At 36.1% G+C, this 21,258-nt stretch overlaps 1 protein-coding gene across 1 annotated transcript in view; it reads right to left on the reverse strand.

Annotated features, from left to right (window-relative positions):
- Positions 1-5,053: 5,053 nt before the first annotated feature.
- The window catches only part of CFHR2 (complement factor H related 2), a 25,891-nt gene continuing 9,686 nt past the window's right edge, over positions 5,054-21,258 (reverse strand). The window contains exons 4-5 of the mRNA XM_077763288.1: positions 5,772-5,954; positions 5,054-5,309 (exon numbers count right to left, since the gene is read on the reverse strand). Coding sequence (XP_077619414.1) covers positions 5,101-5,309; positions 5,772-5,954 — 392 coding nt within the window. The 3' untranslated portion in view covers positions 5,054-5,100. The remainder of the gene's footprint in view (positions 5,310-5,771; positions 5,955-21,258) is intronic.

The following is a 21,258-nucleotide window of genomic DNA, read 5'->3' on the forward strand; positions in this document are numbered from 1 at the left end:
GTGTCTTCCTCTCTCTCTGACCCTCCCCTGCTCACGCTGCCTCTCTCTCTCTCTCTCAGAAATAAGTAAAACATTAAAAAAAATTTAAAAAAAAAAAAAGAAACACCCGCGAGCCTGGGAACTTCAGTGTCAGGAGACCCCAAGTCTCAACAACAGGTGCTTGGGGGTCTTTGACACTGGCGTAATTCCAAGCCCTAACTCATACAAATGTGCATATTCCCCCTGACAATCATGCTGGAGAACCTAGACTTCCAGGACAGGACAGGTCTGGACAAACTGATGAAAGTATCCTCCACTAAAAGACACCTGGAGTCATGGTCACTGATAAGCCCAAACCCCATCAGGCAGCCAGTCCAAATGGGAACTGACTCTTGGCACTATAAAGCAGCCATCTCAGATGGGGGGGCTCCCTTCACCCCTATGTGTTTACATAGGTTTTTAAAGTAGGTTATGATTACATAGTGATTCATTAACACGCAATATTACACTGAATAATTTATACACTTAAAAGTAAATCATATTGGTCAATATTTGCAGAATGAGTTGAGGGAACTAAAAGATCAAGTAATTTGCTCGCATCTTTTCTCTCTCAAAATAAATAAACTTTTAAAAAAAGAATCTCTCTCCCTCTCTCTCTCTGCTCCTCCCATGCTTGCACTTTCTCCCCTCTCAAAATAAATAAACTTAAAAAAAGATCAAGTAATTCAATTATTGTTAAATAATAATTGTTAAGTGATTTTGATAAATAGTGTTTCATTAAATATTGTTGCTATTTTGTTAATATTGTTGAATAATTCTTGTTAAACAAGTTGTTCGGGATTCATGACCTGTGTTTCTGACAGAAGCTAAATTCCTTATTAAAGCATCTCTATCTGCATTTTTCATTGAACATAGTGTCAGGGAAAGTAGTTCAGCTCTGGGCATGGTAATGAGGTTCAATAAACAGAATAGATCTTATACTAGACAGAGAACTAAAAATTATTAAAATAACAGAGACACAAGAAATGCTTCATTAACACATGTCCTAAAATATCAGATAATTTACATATATTTAGATGTTTTGAAGCACAAAAAGAAACCTCTTTTGTAATAAACACAAAGTATTGACATTTCCTATTTGCCCTAGGATGAGAATGTGTAGATCCAAATCTCTCCGCACATCACTTGAAAAGCACCAAGGGAAAATGTAGATGAACAAGGAGAATAAATAACCCATGTCTTTCTTTAGCAGAACTGATTGAGACTCTTTACAGCCTGCAAAGTAGTTGTAAGTAGAGAGATCACCACAAATCCAAGCAGAACTAATCCTGGAAGGTTATGGCACAAGGCTGTTTGGAGAAATGATTGAGTCTAATGAGACTATGGGGAAGAGAAGAGGGGAGCTGAGGGCCTGACTTTGTTAGAATATAAGTGAAATCATCTGAGGAAAGGGAAAGTCTTACCGGATATGTGAAACTTCTGGTTTGGACCTACTAGACAGGACGGCTACCCCCAGAGAAAGATCTTCAAAAACATGAGGGACAGGAAGGACAGTCTTTGAAAGCCATTGTTTCTGAAAGAGAAGAGAGTATGGGCCTCTCAGCTGCAAATCAACCCTTCCTTCCCTCCTTGTTCTGTGATAATATAGCTGGACCCACATGTATTTTTCCTTTGCTTACCGGCACCATGTTAAGCTTTGTCAGTAGAAGGATTCCTGAAGGAGGAAGGAATTATTTTCTTCCTGGGTGCTTCTTTCTTCAGGCTTCTACAAGGAGAATGGTTTTTCTGCAGGGGTTGCAGGCAGTTGTATAGATCATCCCTCCATCAGCAAACTTCCATGGTACCCCCTTGGGTGACTTTGCAGTGGAGTGTCACTGGGAAGGCTCCTCCTGTGCGTGATTTCTCTTGGTTGTCCAGGGGCTTCCCAGTGGGTGCTGTTGACTTGGTACCCATAGCCCCCTTCTTTTGTACAAGCTGTGACCTCATTCTGCTGACCTAGTGGCAAGCCACTGGAAGTCACATTTGATAAGAATTGAAACAAACTTTAAGAGGGACACCAGCGGCTGCATCCACTGGAGTGACAGATGCTACAGATTTAGTACAGACAAGGCATCAGAGTCCCTAAACAAGTATACAAACACGAACTGCAACACCAAATCCTGATGGGATCAGAATCCATGTGTCTACAAGTTATAAGAAATTTCCAGCTTTCTAAAATGACATTGAAACCTGCAAAGAAGTAGAAAAGTGTGACCTATAGAAAGAAAAGAAAGTATTTGATAGAAAGCATCACTAAAAGGGTGTAGATATTGGGCTAAGAGGGAAAAAAATCCCAGCTACCAGAAATATGCTCCAAGAACTAGAAACACATTTAAAGAATTAAAGGAACATCTATGACAATGACTCATCCAGTAAAGAATGTTAATAAAGGGAGAAACAATATTAAAATATTAAATGAAAACTCTATGCTTGCCTCGGTGAGTCTCAAATTTAAGTTAAATGAGATCATGTATCTTTCACTAAAAGCATTCTACTTTGTGGGAATAAGATCTTCAGACCAGCAGAGCATTGGGCTACAGGTTCAGGAAGCAAAATTTTTGCTAGTAGATTACTAGAGGTAATGTGAGTGGTATCATTCTCATTTCTACCCTTTGATCCCTGGATCTGTGAATCATGACCAAGGGAGAGTCAAACATCCTGGGAAAAAATAAATGCAAGACATTTTAACTTTCCTTTGATAGTTTAACTGGTGATAGTTATGTTTTCATGGTGCTCTTGATCTTGTTTTCATGGATACTGAAAAATAATGTATATGTAAAAAGAAAAAAGGGAAAATGTGTTTAAAAAGGGGATTTTTAACCCTCATTATTAACTTGAATTGGAAAATCCAATAGGAACTAATGAATCTTAAATTTCATTTCCTTTTCAAATTTCCGTCAACCAAAGGACCCTGGAAGTAAAGACACTTTAAGAGTATTGAACATTCCTATCTAGCACGAGTAATATGATTTGGGTTCTAATCACTGTTCTTCAAAAAGAACAATGAGAGCTTCTTAGAAAGGTGTATGACTATGGGTATGGGGCAGGGGAAGTATACAGCGAGCCTAGAATGTCATTTTGTGCTAAAAAGAAGACTAATACTCAGAGATGAGAGGGGCTATAACCGAGCAATCAGGAGCTAGTTGTACAGCACTCGTTAGCCAAATTTGGGATAAATTCAAAGAACAGTGGTTATAACTGTGCCAAATTGAATAAATAAAAGTTCACAAATCCAGGCTGATACCTTGTTTAAAAAAAGTTTTTAAATGTTTATTTATTTTTGAGAGAGACATAGAGTGCGGGTGGGGGAGGGATAGAGAGAGAGGGAGAGACAGAATCAGAAGCAGGCTCCAGGTTCTGAGCTCTCAGCACAGAGGCCAACGTGGGGCTCAAACTCATGAACCATGAGATCATGACCTGAGCCAAAGTCGGACACTTAGCTGACTGAGCCACCCAGGCACCCCCCCAAAATTTTTTAAGGTGACCACAGAAGCTCACTATTCCATTAAGTCCTTATTCCAAAAGCTGGAAATAAAGGGCAAAAATAAAGATTAACCAAATCTTTTTAGGTGAAAGTTTAATTTAAACAGAGTTGATAAACTGACACTCATCTTCACACAAGAATGACAGTAAGTGCAAAAAAAATGATACAATTGATCTTAAAAATCTCTATTTTGCAGCACACAATGAAATAATTGATTATATACAAGTATCAGAAATAGATCCACCAACAGGTGAAAGATTTTGGAGAATAGTATACACACCAGTGTTAACATTAATAGCAAAGATAACTTGCCAATTGTTAACAGTGTTCCTTCAGATATGAGAAAACTGGCTGTCCAGTGATTCACCTTTAGACAAATTGAGTCCATTGCTGACAGCCAGGTTCCTCATTCTAAGTAAGAATGCCACTTGATTTGATGCAATGCAAAGTTATAAGCTATCACCTTAAAATATTTTTATCTTAATTGTATATATCCTTATTTTCAACTTAAAGTTGTATTTTTGTAGAAATTTAAAATGTTCATAGTCAACTAAATTTAACTAATTATTATTTGAAATAAACATAAAAATCATAGTTTGGACTCTTATTGTTGAATGTTTCCAAAGACCTCTATGACAGCAAAATTATGAAAATGTTTTCAGATCTGAAGAGCATCACTGAAGAGGTCTTTATAGTTCTCACTGTGTATTTTCTTACTTTTTATACGTATTTATTTTAAAATAACATATCTTATGGTTCAAAGGTAATATTAAAGATAGAAAAATTAGAGAATAAATCCTCTAAGTTGGAGAATTTAGAGATGATCTAAATTTAATTAAAGTTATTATAAATATTCTGTTGTACTTCCTGCCAACCTTTGTTCTATAAACATTTATTCAGTGTTCAAAGCATTGTGTGTGTGTGTGTGTGTGTTTGTGTGTGTGTGTGTGTGTCTATACTTGTTACTGGACTTTTAAAATCTCTTTTAATGTCATGTTATAATAGCTATGTACCTAATGAGATTCAAATGCCTCTTTATGATTTGTTTGAATTATTATGCTTGCTAGAGAGATATCTTGTAGGAAATTATGTATTTCATAATTTTTTGGCATATATACCCATTGATAGAATAGCAAAAGTAAATGATAACTACTTACCTCTTATTACTAACATAGATATGGCATAGGTTTCTATATGTTTGTGAAGTAACATTATTTTGAAGATGAGTGCAAGCTTCTCCCCCCACCCCCCCAATTTCCCCTGACATGGAGAGCCTCAGGCATTCTCAGGAGTTACGGAGAAATCTTGGAGAAAGTTAGCAGAAAGATGGATAGAAGCAGGCACTGAAGTGATCTCATCTAATTTCTTGCCAAAGATATTTCATAAATAGGACACAGCATTTGGTTTACCAAGTTTTAATGCAGTGCTTTTAAGAAATGATTCATTTGAGTCTCAGATTATATCATCCACATAATATTTAACACAAATTCTGATTTATGAAAATTGGTTAAGCAATAGTTGAAACAATAACTGGAAGAACTGGATTCATAATGAAAAATTTGGAATCAATGTATATATTTTAATTTTAGGACTGTATTTTAACCACTGTTTTTTATACAAGTGGGATACACCAGTTTCCCTTCCTGACAGGTTATTCGAAATGTACGATCTGGTGTCTTTTTATAATATCCAGTTTTACATTCAAATTCAATAGTATCTCCTGTTTTAGAATAAATTTTTTTTGTGTGACTCCATCGTAACTGTATGTTATGTTTATCCATGGTTTCTTCTGATATCACACATGCGTCTGAAAGTATAAAAAATGAACATAAAACATTAAGTAGCATACAAATATTTTCCACAGAATTTCAGACTTTTAAGTAGAATATTCTACACTGGTCGAGGGCTTCATTCTCAAACCTTTCCAAACCAACTCACTGAAAATCCATCATATAGATTTAAATCATTTTAAACAATTCAGGATATAAAAATGAGGGACTATGTTTAATGTGTAATAATTAAATATTATAATCAAAGATACAAATGTCAGTTATCATGGAAAGAGCTTTTATTAAAGAATCTGTTGCTGTTATGGCTTGAAGAAGCATGTTTCCAATTTCATTTCCTCACATGTTAATATTTGGTAGTCTGTCATTCAACAGAATGGTTGTTTGTTAATCCGTGAAAATTCTACAAATACAAGTTCTGCAAATATGTCATATTCATTAAAAGATTTTCCCAAGATCTATGAGAATGTTAAGATATTTACCTAAGCACTTTGGTGGCTCTGACCACTCTCCATGACTGCATGTTACACGCCTGTTTCCCTGAAGTTCATAGAAGGACTGACATTTGTACTCCACTGATAATCCTGGAGCGTACTCTGCTAATGGGAATGAGGTAATGTCTCCATTGGCAATAGGTGGAGGGGGCCCACACTTTCTTTTAGGGTCTAAAAAAAAAACATAATTTGATTTATTGAAAAACCAAAGGAAATTACAGGTTAAAATAAAGCGATAAAAATATAGCTCAGTACTTATTATTGAGACCTGTGATTTCTGCTGACATAAATGATTCATTAAAGACATTGTAATCACTTTAAATGAGAGTTACACTTTTAAGCCCTTCCTTACACCCCACATGAAAGCACACATAAAATATTAACAAATATGTCTGCTTTGCATTATTTCAGTATTAAAAAATGCTTTTCTTAGAGAATGTATGCTGAACAGCTGGAGAGGTTAAAGAAATACCTTTTTTTTCATATACAACATATTGTAATGTCTAGTGGATCTTTAGTCATTTTTATTGATTTTTCATTTATTTTTAAAATTCATATCCAAGTTAAATAGCATATAGTGCAACAATGATTTCAGGAGTAGATTCCTTAATGCCCCTTACCCATTTAGTCCCCCCCACTAACAACCCCTCCAGTAACCCTCTGTTTGTTCTCTATATTTAAGAGTCTCATGGGGTGCCTGGGTGGCTCAGTCGGTTGAGCGTCCGACTTCAGCTCAGGTCATGGTCTCAGGGTTTGTGGGTTCGAGCCCCGCATCGGGCTCTGTGCTAACAGCTAGCTCAGAGCCTGGAGCCTGCTTTGGATTCTGTGTCTCCCTCTCTCTCTGACCCTCCCCTGCTCATGCTGTCTCTATCTCTCTCTCAAAAATAAAAAAATAAAATAAAATATTTTTTTAAAAAAAGAGAGTCTCTTTTGTTTTGTCCCCCTCCCTGTTTTTATATTGTTTTCGCTTCCCCTCCCTTATGTTCATCTGTTTTGTATCTTAAAGTCCTCATATAAGTGAAGGCGTATGATATTTGTCTTTCTCTGACAGATATCACTTAGCATAATACCCTCTAGTTCCATCCACATAGTTGATAAAGAAGATGTGGTATATATATATACAATGGAGTATTACCCAGCAATCAAAAAGATTTTTTCATTTTTATTACAAAATAAATATCTATTCCTTTGATAACGTTCAAAGAATTACAAATTTGTATAATGTGGGAGGGAACTGCTGGCTTCCTAATCTGGACAAGATGAGGGAAAAACATTTCTGTGTATTCCTTTTGCGAAGTATGACTAAAAATCCTGAACATATTGTAAAAAGCAACATAAGACATATATAAGGCCTAGCAAGCAAGACAGAGACATTTCTGACAATACCTGAATTACTCCAGAGAAACACCATAGAAGAAACCTAAAACCACCCCTTTCTCCATCTTGCTCAACACAGGCCAAGTAAGGATCCTAGACTTCTACCTACACTCCTAGGGAATAAGATACTCTGCCCCTTTCCCATGGTGTTAGTAGAGGCCAAGTGGGAAGCCTGAACTTGTACCCTGAATGATGGTAGAGAGGACTTAATAAACAAAATATTTCAATAAAATACAGAGTTTTAAAACATAATACTCTAAATGTCCAGAATACAATCGAAAATCATTCATCAAAACAAGGACCAGGAAAATCTCAAAAGAGAAAAGAAAATAAACAGAAGACCACACTGAGATGACACAAATATTGGAATTATTAGAACATGGCTTTTAAAAATTCAAGAAAGTGGAACTCCTGGGTGGCTCAGTCAGTTAAGCATGTGATATCAACTCAGGTCATGATCTCACAGTTCTTGTGAGTTTGAGCCCCACATCCAGCTCTGTGCTGACAGCTCTAAGCCTAGAGCCTGCTTTGGATCTTGTGTATGTCTCTCTTCTCCTTTCCCACTTGCATTCTCTCTCTCTCTCTCTCTCTCTCTCTCTCTCTCTCTCTCTCCCCCCCCCTCAAAAATAAATAATAAACAATTTTAAGAAAATAAAGAATAAACTCACTGGATGACCTCAGTAATAGATTACAGATGCCAGAAGGATAAATAAACTTGAATATAGAGCAATACAAATTATTCACTTTGGAAACAGACTGAAAAGAAGCCAACAAAAAAAAAAAAATAGAACTTCAGGGACCTACAGGAAGATAGCAAAGAGTAGATACTGAGGAAAAGAAAGAGGAAGGGTTTGGAGATGAAAAAAAATATTTCAAACAATAATGGCTGAAAATTTCCCAAATTGGTCATAAGACATAAACGTATATACCAAAAAAGTTGAGAAATCTCCAAACACATTAAACCCAAAGAAATTCATGCCAATATACATCATAATCAAACTGCTGAAAACAATTGAGGAAAGGAAAGAATATCAAAAGAAGCTAAATAGAAATTATGCAAACCTTTGGGAGAGAAAGGACATAGATATCAGTGGGGTGTTCATCTGTGACCACGGAGCCAGGAATAACTGTCAACCCCAAATTCTATTTCCAATGATTCTATTCTAAAGGATTTAAGGGAGAAATGAAGACATTCTGAGATAAAGGAAAACTGAGAGAATTTGCCTTCAGCAGACTTGTCCTTAAAGAATTTCTAAAGGAATTCTTTAAATAGAAAAGAAAAGATAACAGAAGAATTAAGACTTCGGGAAGGAAGAAAAAACAATGGAATTAATAAAAATGGGGGAAATAGAACAGACTTTTTCCTAGTTAGTTGGTTAAACTATGTTTGATATTTGTATAAAATTACATCATTTGATACGATTTGATATTTGAGGAAAACCATATCACATGATAATGCATGTATAGGAAATACTTAAGAACTTTAATGTGGGGAGAGTAACTGGCCCTACGTGGAAGCCGGGTTTCTACATTTCACCTGATGTGGGAAAATGTCAATACCAGGGGGAATGATATGCTATATATGTGCATCTTAATACCTACAGCAACACTCATAAAACTATACAAAGAGATATGCTCAAAAACAATATCTAGATATCAAAATGAAATGAATTTAAAATGTTCTAGGGGCACCTGCGTGGCTCAGTAGGTTAAGTGGCCGACTTCAGCTCAGGTCATGATCTCACAGTTTGTGGGTTCGAGCCCCACATCAGACTTTGTGCTGACAGCTCAGAGCCTGGAGCCTGCTTCCAATTCTGTGTGTGTCTCTCTCTGCCCCTCCCCCACTCCTGCTTTGTCTCTTTCTCTCTCTCTTTCTCTCTCTCTCAAGATTAAATATTTTTAAAAATTTTTTTAAATAAATAAAATAAAATGTTCCAAAAATCCACAGGGAAGGCAAGAAAACAGGAATTAGAAACACAGGAAACACACAAAAAACAAAACAATAAAATGGCTTACATGGTGCCTAATCTATCCATAATGACTTTAAGTGTAAATGGTTTAAATACTTCAGTTAAAAGACTGAAAATGGCAAAGTGGACAAATAAACAAGATTCAACTGTATGGCATCTAAAAGAAACTCACTTCAAACGTAGAAATATAGGTGGGCTCCAAGTAAAAGGCTGGAAAATATATGTGCCAGGCAAAAGTTGATTTGAAAAACTACAAGTGGCTAATATAAGATCTCTTTTGTTGGCTCCCTTTATTTCCTGAACTCTAAATATTAGCGTGTCCTATCACCAAGTTCTCCGACTTCTTTTTTGGTATACAGTAATTACCTGGACAAACTCAGCTAGTTATCTATCTTGAAATATAATCCACATGTTGAAGGAGCCTAAATTTATAGCACATTCTACGATTACACACCAGCTGCCTATTTTAGGTCTCAAAGTGGAATTTCTTGGGCTGTCAAATGTACTTAAAGTATCTTCAATACATTTACTCCCCAGGAAATAACTGTCTTAATGCTTATGATAGGGGAATTTTCCATGATTCTAACTGTTCTTTTAATCTGGTCAAACCTTTTATGAAACAAATATACTACATTATTTAGTTCAGTCTGAAAAAAATTGGATTTGAAATACCATCATTTTATTTGTATATTTAAAATATTCTATAAGAACTACTTCATTACATATTTATAGCAACATATTTTATCTTTAATATGTTCTTGAAAATTTGGAGATGAAATAATAAATAATAAAATTTGGAATGAAATAATCTTCCTTTGCACCTGAGGTAGTTCTGTCCAGGTTCCATTTAAATATACTACTTCTATTTCATCAAAGAATTCTAAAGGTTTGATGTATTCATAAGGTACTGTCTTATTAGATAGATACCTAAGTATCTTATTTTGTATAATAGTATTTTCTATTATGGGTGGATTCACACCAGAAACATCTGAATAGAAAATAAATATATCTCCAATGTAATTATAATGTGAGTAGCAAATCAACATATGGGATCTCAAATATATTTCAAGCAGGATTGAAAATCAATAGTTGTGGTACATGGGTCGGTTAAGCATCCGACTTCGGCTCAGGTCATGATCACATGGTTCATGGGTTTGAGCCCCGCATTGGGCTCTGTGCTGACAGCTAGCTCAGAGCCTGGAGCCTGTTTCAGATTCTGTATCTGCCTTTATCTCTGACCCTCCCCTGTTCACGTTGTGTCTCTCTCTCTCTCTCAGAAACAAATTTTTAAAAAATTAAAGAAAATCAATAGTTGAACTGTCACTAAAAAAACATTTCTACTTATAATAAATTTACATGTAAGACTGAGGAAAATGAGATAAAACAATATTTTTTGTAAGATTTAAGCTTCTAGACCTTAAATTTCTCTCCCATCCATCACTAGAAGGTTGATAGATTTTTTTTTTAATGTTTTATTTATTTCTAGGAGAGAGAGAGAGAGAGAGACAGCGTGAGCAGGGGAGGGTCAGAGAGAGAGGGAGTNGGCTTGAACCCGCGAACCGCGAGATCATGACCTAAGCGAAAGTCCGACGCCCAACCGACTAAGCCACCCAGGCGCCCTGATAGACTTTTTGTAGAGGCCATTATAGATGAGAGTTTTCCTGGATATTTCCCTTTGAGTTTAGTAAAATAAATATTATATATAAATTAGATAAACTTTAAATGAATTTATAAACCACAAGAAAATTATTTTAAAAAGAGATTATTTGACATCGGAGTTTGGTTTACAATTATCCTGTTTTTGAATTGTAATTTTGGTCTTAGTAAAATAAACATAAATAGTCACTTCCTTAAAGACTAAATCAAGAATTTATTTACTTTGATTAAGACTTGGACATATTTCATTTGAGACAACATGGATGGACCTAAAGGGTATTAAGTAACGTGAAATAAATCAGACTGAGAAAGACAAATACAATATGATTCCACTCACAACCAAACTTTTAAAAAGTTTAATAAACAAAAAACAGGATCAGAACTATAAACAAAAAGGACAAACTGACGGCTGCCAGAGGGCAGAGGGGTGGGAGGTTGGGTCAAAAGGGAGAAGGGGAGAGGGAAATACAGGCCTCCAATTATGGAATAAGTCACAGGAATAAAAAGCAAAAGCATAAGGAATACAGCCAATGACACTGTGATAACAATGTAATGTGACACATGGTAGCTATACTTGTGAACATAGCATAATGTATAAACATGTTAAATCACTTAGTTGTACTCCTAAAACTAATGTAACATTATATGTCAACTATACAGACAGACAGAGAGACAGACATATAAAGTAGACTTTCTGTAGAAGCTGACAAGGTGATGTTAAAACTCAAAGAAAATGGAAAACAGCTAGGACAAAAACAGTTTTAAAAACTAATATGTTAGTTTTCTATTGCTGCTACAAGAGAAATCCACATATTTAGAGGCTTAAACAATACTAACTTATCATCTTCAAATGCTGTAGGACAAATTCTGATACAGATATTACTGTGCTAAAATCAAAGTGTTGGCAGGGCTCTCTTCCTTTCCGGAGATTCCAAGGGAGAATCAGTTTCTTTGCCTTTTCCAGCCTCTCGATGTTACCTGCATTCCTTGGTTTATGGTCTCTTTCTCCATCTTCAAAGCCAGCCACTCTCTCTCTCTCTCTCTCTCTCTCTCTCTCTCTGACCTTTCTTTCACCTCACCATTCATTTTCTCTTCCTCTTTGTCTGTCTCCATCCCACTCCCTTTCCACATGATATTACCTCGAGCCCATTCAGATCATCCAAAATAAGTTTCCCATTTCAAGTCTCTTAACCTCAATAACATCTGCAAAGTTGCTTTCTCCATGTAAGGTACCATAATCACAGGTACCAGAGATCAGACATGGGCCATTATTCTGCGTTCTACAACTAGGAACAAATTGGAGGACTCACAAGGTAATCAAGGTAGGGCATAAAGATATGAGGATAAATATAAATATTAGTGGGAAAGACTTAAAGTCCAGAAATTGACAAACACACATACCCCTATATTCAGTGGATTTTTTACAAATATGACAAGATACTCAGTGAGTAAAATGATACCACTCCCAGCAAAGTGTGTAAATCAACTGAAAATCCATATGAGAAAAAGAAAAGGATGAACCCTAATCCATACACAAAATATCTGGAAATCAATCACAGACATGAATGTGAAAGTACATAAGTAAACTTTCTAGAAAAAAAAAAGTATGGCAAATCTTTGCAACTTTGAAGTTGGAAAAATGTCCTATATAGGCCACAAAATTAAAAAAATAAAAAATTGATCAATTTGGATTTTATTGAAAGTTAAGGCATATGTTCCTGTAAATAAACTATTTGCAACTCAAAATACAAGACACAAATGTGAGAAAATATTTGCAAATTATGTACTTGATTAAAATAGTCAGGTAGAAATTTTAAAAATTATATAACCAAGATACTAAACTGACTGAATGCAATGAACACAAGGATGGAAGAAACAGAAACAAATAAGTGATACAGAAGATAAAGAGGGGAAGAAAAATATTAGATCATGAATGTAGTGATTATCTACATACTCCTTAGGGAAGTCAGCAATTCCATAAAGCACAATAACATTCATACCATAGGAGTCCTGAAGGAAGAGAGACAAAAAGGGACAGAAGTTTTATTGGAGCAAAGTATAGCTGAAAACTTCCCTAATGAGGAAGGAAACAGAGATCCAAATCCAGAAGGCACAGAATTCCCATCAAAATCAATAAAAGCAGGACAACAGCAAGACATATTGTAGTAAAATATGCAAAATTCAGAGATAGGGAAAGAATCCAGAAATCAGCAAGGGAAAAGAAATCCCAACTTACAAGGGAAGACAAATAAAGTCAGCAGCAGATCTCTCCAAAGAAATATGGCAGGCCAGAAAGGAGTGTCATGATGTATTCAACACGCTGTATGGGAAAAATGTGCAGGCAAGAATACTTTGTCCAGGGGCGCGTGGGTGGCTTAGTCGGTTAAGCGTCCGACTTTCGCTTAGGTCATGATCTCGCGGTTCGTGGGTTCCAGCCCCGCGTCGGGGTCTGTGCTGACTGCCAGCTCAGAGCCTGGAGCCTGTTTCAGTCTGTGACTCCCTCTCTCTCTGACCCTCCCCTGCTCACACTGTCTCTCTCTCTCTCTCCTAGAAATAAATTAAAAAAAAACATTTAAAACAAATAAAAATAAATAAACAAACAAACAAATAAATAAATAAATAAAAAGAATACTTTGTCCAGCAAGGCTGTCATTCAGAATAGAAAGAGAGATAAAGAGTTTCCCAGACAAACAAAAACTAAAGGAGTTCATAACCACTAAACCAGCCATGCAAGAAATATTAAAGGAGACTCTGCATGGGAAAGAAAGACCACAAGCAACAAAAATAGAAAGGAACAGAAAAAAATCTCCAGAAACATCAACTTTATAGGTAACACAATGACACTACATTCATATCTATCGATAATCACTCTGAAGGTAAATGGACTAAATGCTCCAATCAAAAGACAAAGGGTACCAGAATGGATAAAAACAAGACCCATAAATATGCTGCCTACAAGAGACTCATCTTTGACATAAAGACATCTGCAGATAGAATCAACTATCATGCTAATGGACATCAGAAGAAAGCCAGAGAAACCTTACTTATATCAGACAAACTAGATTTTGAACCAAAGACTGTAACAAGAGATGAGGAAGGGCACAATATCATAATAATGAGTCTATCCAACAAGATGATCTAACAATTGTAATTATTTATGTCCTCAACTTGAAGGCACCCAAATATATAAATCAATTAATCACAAACACAAGAAACTCATTGATAATAATAGTAGGCAACTTTGACACCCCACTTACAGAAATGGACAGACCATTTAACCAGAAAAATCAAAGAGAAAACAATGACTTTGAATGACACACTGGTCCAGATGAACTTAACAGATTTATTCAGAACACTTCATCCTAAAGTAGCAGAATATACATTCTTCTCAAGTGCACATAGAACATTCTCCAGAATAGGTCACATACTGGGTCACAAATCAGCCCTCAACAGGTACAAAAAGATTGAGATCATTCTATGTATATTTTCAGAACACAACACTATGAAACTTGAAATCAATCACAAGAAAAAATTTGGAAAGACCACAAATCCATGGAGCATAAAGAACACCCCACTAAACAATGAAATACATGGAAGCAAATAAAAATGAAAGAATGACAGTCCAGAACGTTTGGGATGCACCAAAAGCGGTCATCAGAAGGAAGCAAGAAGTAAGGAAAGTCTCAAATACATAACCTAACCTTACGACTAAAGGAGCTAGGAAAATGAACAGCAAATAAAGCATAAAGGCAACAGAAAAAGGGAAATAATAAAGATTAGCACAGAAATAAATGATATGGAAACAAACAAAACAAAAAACAGAACAGATCAATAAAACTAGGAGCTGGTTCTTTGAAATAATTAGTAAAACTGATAAACCTATAGCCAGTCTTATCAAAAGAAAAGAGAAAGGACCCAAATAAATAAAATCATGAATGAAAGGGAGAGATAACAACCAACACTGCATAAATATAAATAGTCATAACAGAATAGTATAAAAATTATATTTCAACAAATTGAACAATCTGGAAGAGATGGGTAAATTCCTAGAAATACATAAATTACCAAAACTGCAACAGGAAGAAATATAAAATTTGAAAAGATCCATAACCAGCAAAGAAATTGAATCAGTAGGGGCTCCTGGATGGCTCAGTCGGTTAAGCATCCGACTTCAGCTCAGGTCATGATCTCACAGTCGTGGGTTCAAGACCCACATTGGGCTCTATGCTGACAACTAGGTCAGAGCCTGGAGCCTGCTTTGGATTCTTTGTCTCCCTCTCTCTCTCTGACCCNAAAAAAGAAATTGAGTCAGTAATCAAAAATCTCCCAACAAAAAGTCCAGGTGACTTCACAGGGAATTCCACCAGGTATTTAAAGAGTTAATGCCTATTTATCTTAAATTGTTCCAAAAAATAGAAACAGAAAGACAACTTCCAAACTCATTCTACAAGGCCAGCATTATCTTGATTCCAAAACCAGACAAAACCCCACTAAAAATGAGAATTACAAGCCAATATCCCTGATGAACATGGATGCAAATATTCTCAACAAGATATCAGCAAATAGAATGCAAGAGAACATTAAAATAATTATTCACTATGATCATGTGAGGTTTACTCCTGGGCTATAGTGCTGGTTCAATATTTGCATATCAATCAGTATGATATACCAGATTAATAAAAGAAAGGATAAGAATCATATGATCCTGCCAAAAGATTTAGAAAAAGCATTTGACAAAATACAGCATCCATTCTTGATAAAAAAAAAAAAAAACCAACAAAACAGAGAGAGAGGGAATTTACATCAATATCATAAAGGCCATATATGAAAGCTAATATCATCTTCAAAAGGGAAAAACTTAGAGATTTTCCTCTAAGGTCAAGAACCAGACAGGGCTGTCTACTCTCACCATTGTTATTTAACATAGTACTGGAAGTCTTAGCCTCATCAATCAGACAACAAAAAGAAATAAAAGGCAACCAAATCAGCAAGGAAGAAGTCAAACTTCTACTTTTTGCAGGTGGCATGATATTCTATGCAGAAAACCTGAAAGACTCCAAGAAAAAATTTCTAGAACTGATACACAAATTCAGCAACATCACAGGACACAAAATCAACATAAGGAAATCTTTTCTATTTCTATATGCCAATAATAAAGCAGCAGAAAGAGAAATCAAGGAATTGATCACGTTTATAATTGCACCAAAAACCACAAGGTAACCTATGGTTACCTATAAACCTATAAACCTAACCAAAGAGGTAATAAAAGTTCTGTACTCTGAAAACTATAGAACATTTATGAAAGAAATTGAAGAGGACACAAAGAAATGGGAAAGCATTCCATGCTCATAGATTGGAAAAATAAATGTTGTTAAAATGTCTATACTGCCCAAAGCAATCTACACATTTAATGCAATCCCTATCAAAATAGAAGAGGTTTTTTCACAGAACTAGAACAAACAATCCTAAAATTTGTATGGAACCACAGAAGACCCTAAATAGCCAAAACAATCTTGAAAAAGAAAAGAAAAGCTGGAGGCATCACCTTTCTGGATTTCAAGCTATAGTCATCAAGCTGTATCATCACGACAGTGTGGTACTGGCACAAAACAGACACATAAATCAATGGAATAGAATAGAAAACCCAGAAATGGACCCACAAGTCTATGGTCAAATTATCTTTAGCAAAGCGAGAGATAATATCCAATGGAAAAAAAGATAGTCTTTTCAACACATGTCGTTGAGAAAACTGGACAGCAACATGCACAAGTATGAAACTGGACCACTTTCCTACACTGTACACAAAAATAAATTCAAAATGAATGAAAGACCTAAATCAGAGACAGAAAATCATCAAAATTTTAGAGAAAAACACTGGCATCAATCTCCTTAACTTTTTATGAGACACATGTCTGGAAACTTAAGCAAAAATGAACTATTGGGACTTCTAGATAAAGTTTCTATATAGCGAAGGATACAGCCAAGAAAACTAAAAGGCAACCGATGAAATGGGAGAAAATAGTTGCAAATGACATATCAGATAAAGGGTTAGTATCCAAAATCTATAAAGAATTTATCAAACTGAATACCAAAAAAACAAATAATCCAGTGAAGAAATGGGCAGAAGACATGAATAGACATTTTTTCCAAAGAAGACATCTAGATGGCCAACAGACACATGAAAAAAATATTCAACACTGCTCATCATCAGGGAAACACAAATCAAAACCACAATGAGATATCACCTCATAACTGTCAAAATGGCTAAAATTAACAACACAGGAAACAACAGATATTGGTAGCAGATATGATGAAACAGTCTGGAGAGTCCTCAAAACATTAAAAATAGAACTACCCTACAACCTAGCAATTGAACTATGAGTTATTTACCTAAAGGATACAAAATACTGATTCAAAGAGGCACATGTACCCGAATATTTATAGCAGCATAATCAATGATAGCCAAATTATGAAAAGAGCCCAACACCCATCAACTGATGAATAGATAAAGAGGAGATAATAGATAGATATATATATATACAGAAAATGGATAAATAGATATGTATACAGTAGAATATTACTCAGCCATCAAAAAGAATGAAATCTTGCCATTTGCAAGGATGTGGATAGATCTAGACAGTATTATGTTACATGAAATTAGTTAATCAGAGAAAAACAAATATCATATGATTTCACTCATATATGGAATTTGAAAAACAATACAGATGAACATAGGGCAAGGGGGAAAAAAAGAAGGCAAACCATAAGAGACTCTTAACAATACAGAACAAACTGAGGGTTGCTGGAGGGGAGGTAGGTGGAGATTGGGTTAAAGAGCAATGGGTATTAAGGAGGGCATTTGTGATGAGCACTGGGTGTTATATGTAATTGATGAATCACTAAATTCTACTCCTGAAACCGATATTACACTATATGTTAACTAGGTAGAATTTAAAGAAAGACTTGAAAAAAATTGGCCAGTCTGTATTTCATCAAAGGCTAAAACATCTGTTCCTGAAAATTAACTGTTAGAAACACAAAAGACAAGACACAGAATGTGAGAAGATATTTGCAAATTACATATCTGATAAAGGAATTCTATCACAACTATTTAAAGGACTATTATAACTGAATTATAGGACAAATTACCCAATTAAAATTGGGGGAAATTCAACATTTCACAAAAGAATATGTAACAATGGCTAGTAGGGGTGCCTGGGTGCCTCAGTTGGTTAGGTGTCCAATTTTTGGTTTCAGCTCACGTCATGATCCTGTAGTTTTGTGAGTTCAAGCCCTGCATTGGGCTCTGTGCTAGCACTGCGGAGCCTGCTTTGGATCCTCTCTCTCCTTTTCTCTCAGACCCTCCCCCAGTTGCACTGCCTCTGTCTCTTTCAAAATAAATAAGGAAAAATTAAAAATTAAAAAAAAAAGTTCAACAAACAGATAAGCAGGTACTCACCATCATTGACTAACCTGGAAAGTAAAATTGCAGCACAATGACATACCACTATACACGCATCATTGTGGTTAACAAACATCCTGTTTGTTAGTAAAGATGAGAATCAACTAGAACTCTCAAACATTGATGGTGGAAATGTAAAATGCTACCGTCAACTTGGAATTCAGTATGGCAGTCACTCATGAATTTATTCACACAAACATCAAGTAACCAAACAGTTTCCCTTTTAAGTATTTGTCCAAGAAGTAGTAAATATATGTTCAAAGACTTAAATTTAAATGTTCATAAATAGCTCAACCATAAGGGCGCCTGTTAAACATCCAACTTTGGCTCAGGTAATGATCTTACGGTTTGTGAGTCTGAGCCCCATGTTGGGCTCTGTGCTGACAGCTCAAAGCCTGGAGCCTGCTTTGGATTCTGTGTGTGTCTCTCTCTCTGCCTCTCTGCCTCTCATGCTCTGTCTGTTTCTATACATAATAATAATAATAATAATAATAATTTTAATAAATAAAAAATAGCTCAACCAGAATTGCCAAAACCTAGTGTTTTGTTGGAAACATTCCAAAATTGTGTCTAGCTTCATTGAGATTGTGGTTACATACATGTACACATTTGTCAAATTACTGGCCTGCACTCTGATATGTGTCACTTATATTGTATATAATTCATATCTGAAGAAAGATGATTTTTAAAATGAGCATGTGGAAACTAAACATAGTTTAGTGATTACTGATTTAGTGACGAGAAGAAAAAGGCCAAAGCAATCTGTCTAAATAAAAAATAAAAAGTGAAAATACATGGAATTATGAGAAAAATCAAGCCAAATACCAAGAAGCTCCAGACAGAATGAACAGAAAAAAACTAAGACATAAAGACAAAAATAGCACAAGGAATGAGTGACATCAGTAAGATGGCCGAAAAGAGATTTCTCATAAATCCCTCCTCCCAGTAATTACCAAGTGGCATCTATCCATAGGCAAAAGTGCCTTTTATGGGAGATATAGGATCCAGGTAGGAGATTGTGAAATCCTGGTACAATCTAAGAACAAGGAGAACTGCTTGAGAAGATAGTCCTCACCCAGGCAGCCAGCTTACCACCCATCACCCCAGCTGGAATTGCAGAAACAGCTCATAACCCTAACGACTGGGCTACAGACCCATTTGACTTTGACCCTGTAACCAGCACCACCCACCAAGGGATATGGGAGGTGTCTCACCCACCCATGCCTATAATAATAGGTACACAGACTTTGGCCCTGGCTCTGGACCCTGAAGCAGCCTGAGAATCAGCACCAGCCCCTCTCAGTCACAGTCCAGGATCTCCTAGAGAATGCCAATTTCAACAATTACCCCTGGATAAGAAGACTTTGTAGACGTCCAGGAGTCTAGCAGAGAAATTCCAGCACATCGTTGCAGCCAAAGATCCAACACTGGTTATTTTGAAGTGGGTCAGTTTGGCTTTACCATTGAAATGTCTCCCAGTGTAAAGGAGAAGTGTAAAGAAAGAGCCTCAGAATTTTCTGCTTTCAAATATAATTTCCCTGTAATAAACAATAACCCTGTTGCAATTCAATTCAATATCCCCAGCCTGTGTAAATAATCCACGTCTATGCCTGTTAGTTCAATGACATGAGAGGCCCAAGATAAGAAATTTATCGTCAACTTTCCATAAAAGGAAATATTGACTTGCCCCTAGGGAAAGCATTGTATCTTATGGCCTACCCCCAAAACTAGCAGGGTACAAACTTTCAAGTCTGGAGAAAGAATGTTATTACTGAGTAAACATCTTAACCAATGTGGATAAACTGATAACCAAATACAATTCAATACTTGATCAAAAAAGAAAATATAATCAACAAAATTCTCATAAACACGAATGGAAGAAAATTTCTTTGAGCAAACAAAAAAGAGTTGTGAGATATTATGCTACCAACATGCATAATTCCAATTTACTTGCAACATTGTTAAAAGCTGTGATATGATTTATAACAAATCTATATTTAGTCTTTGTTCCCACATCTGGCATAGAGCTCCTAAATGCTTGGAATTTCCTAAATGATGAGTGTGATAAAGGTATCTTCAGTCATGTAAATAAGGTGACTTTTGGAAATACCAAGGATGGGGACTTGTCGCCAGAGGGACCAGCCCTGTCTTTAGAGGGTCAGAACCTGCAGCCCTACCATCCTGACCCCCAGGGAGGGGAGAGAGGCTGGAGGTTGAATCCACTGCCAATGGCCAATGATTTAATCAATGATGGCTATGTAATGAAGCCTCTATAATAACCCCAAAGGACAGGGTTTTGAGAACTTCTGGGATGGGGAACACATGGAGGTGCCCGGTGGGTGGTGAACTCAGAGAGGGCGTGGGAGCTCCATGCCCTTTACCACAGATCTTGCCCTGTGCACCCCTTTCATCTGGCTATTCCTGAGTAACAGCTTTTTATAATAAACTAGTAACCTAGTAAACAAAATGGAGTGTTTTTTTTTTTAATTCTGTGAGCTACCCTAGTAAATTAATTGAACCAGAGAAGGTCCTAGAAACCTCTGATCTATAGCTATTTGGTTAGAAGCACAGGGGACACGCTGAACTAGCAATTGGCTTGTGAAGGGGCCAGGGGAAGTCTTGTAGGACTGAGCCCTCAATCTGTGGAATTTTATGCTATCTCCAGGTAGATAGTGTCAGAACTGAGTTGAATAGTAGGACGCCCTGCTGGTGTTGAGTCATTGCTTGGTGGTGTGGAAAAAACACACACATATCATAATAGAAAAGATTATCACACCAGTTGAACAAATTTCAGTTCAGCGAATTTCAGTCTGGATTACAAAAAGACCTCCATAGATGTAAGGTAAAAGCCATATATGATAACCGAAAATATCAGTTTTACAATTTGCTTTTGCACAATTAAAATAAAGCCAGTTTTCTCATCTCCCTGTGTTTCCTTTCCATATACCATCCACTCCTGATGGATGAGAGAGCATAATACAGGCTGAGGGCAAAGTACAAGTTACGACCA

This window comes from Crocuta crocuta, unplaced genomic scaffold (genome assembly GCF_008692635.1).
Source record: "Crocuta crocuta isolate KB4526 unplaced genomic scaffold, BGI_CrCroc_1.0 scaffold3, whole genome shotgun sequence".
NCBI lineage: Eukaryota > Metazoa > Chordata > Mammalia > Carnivora > Hyaenidae > Crocuta > Crocuta crocuta.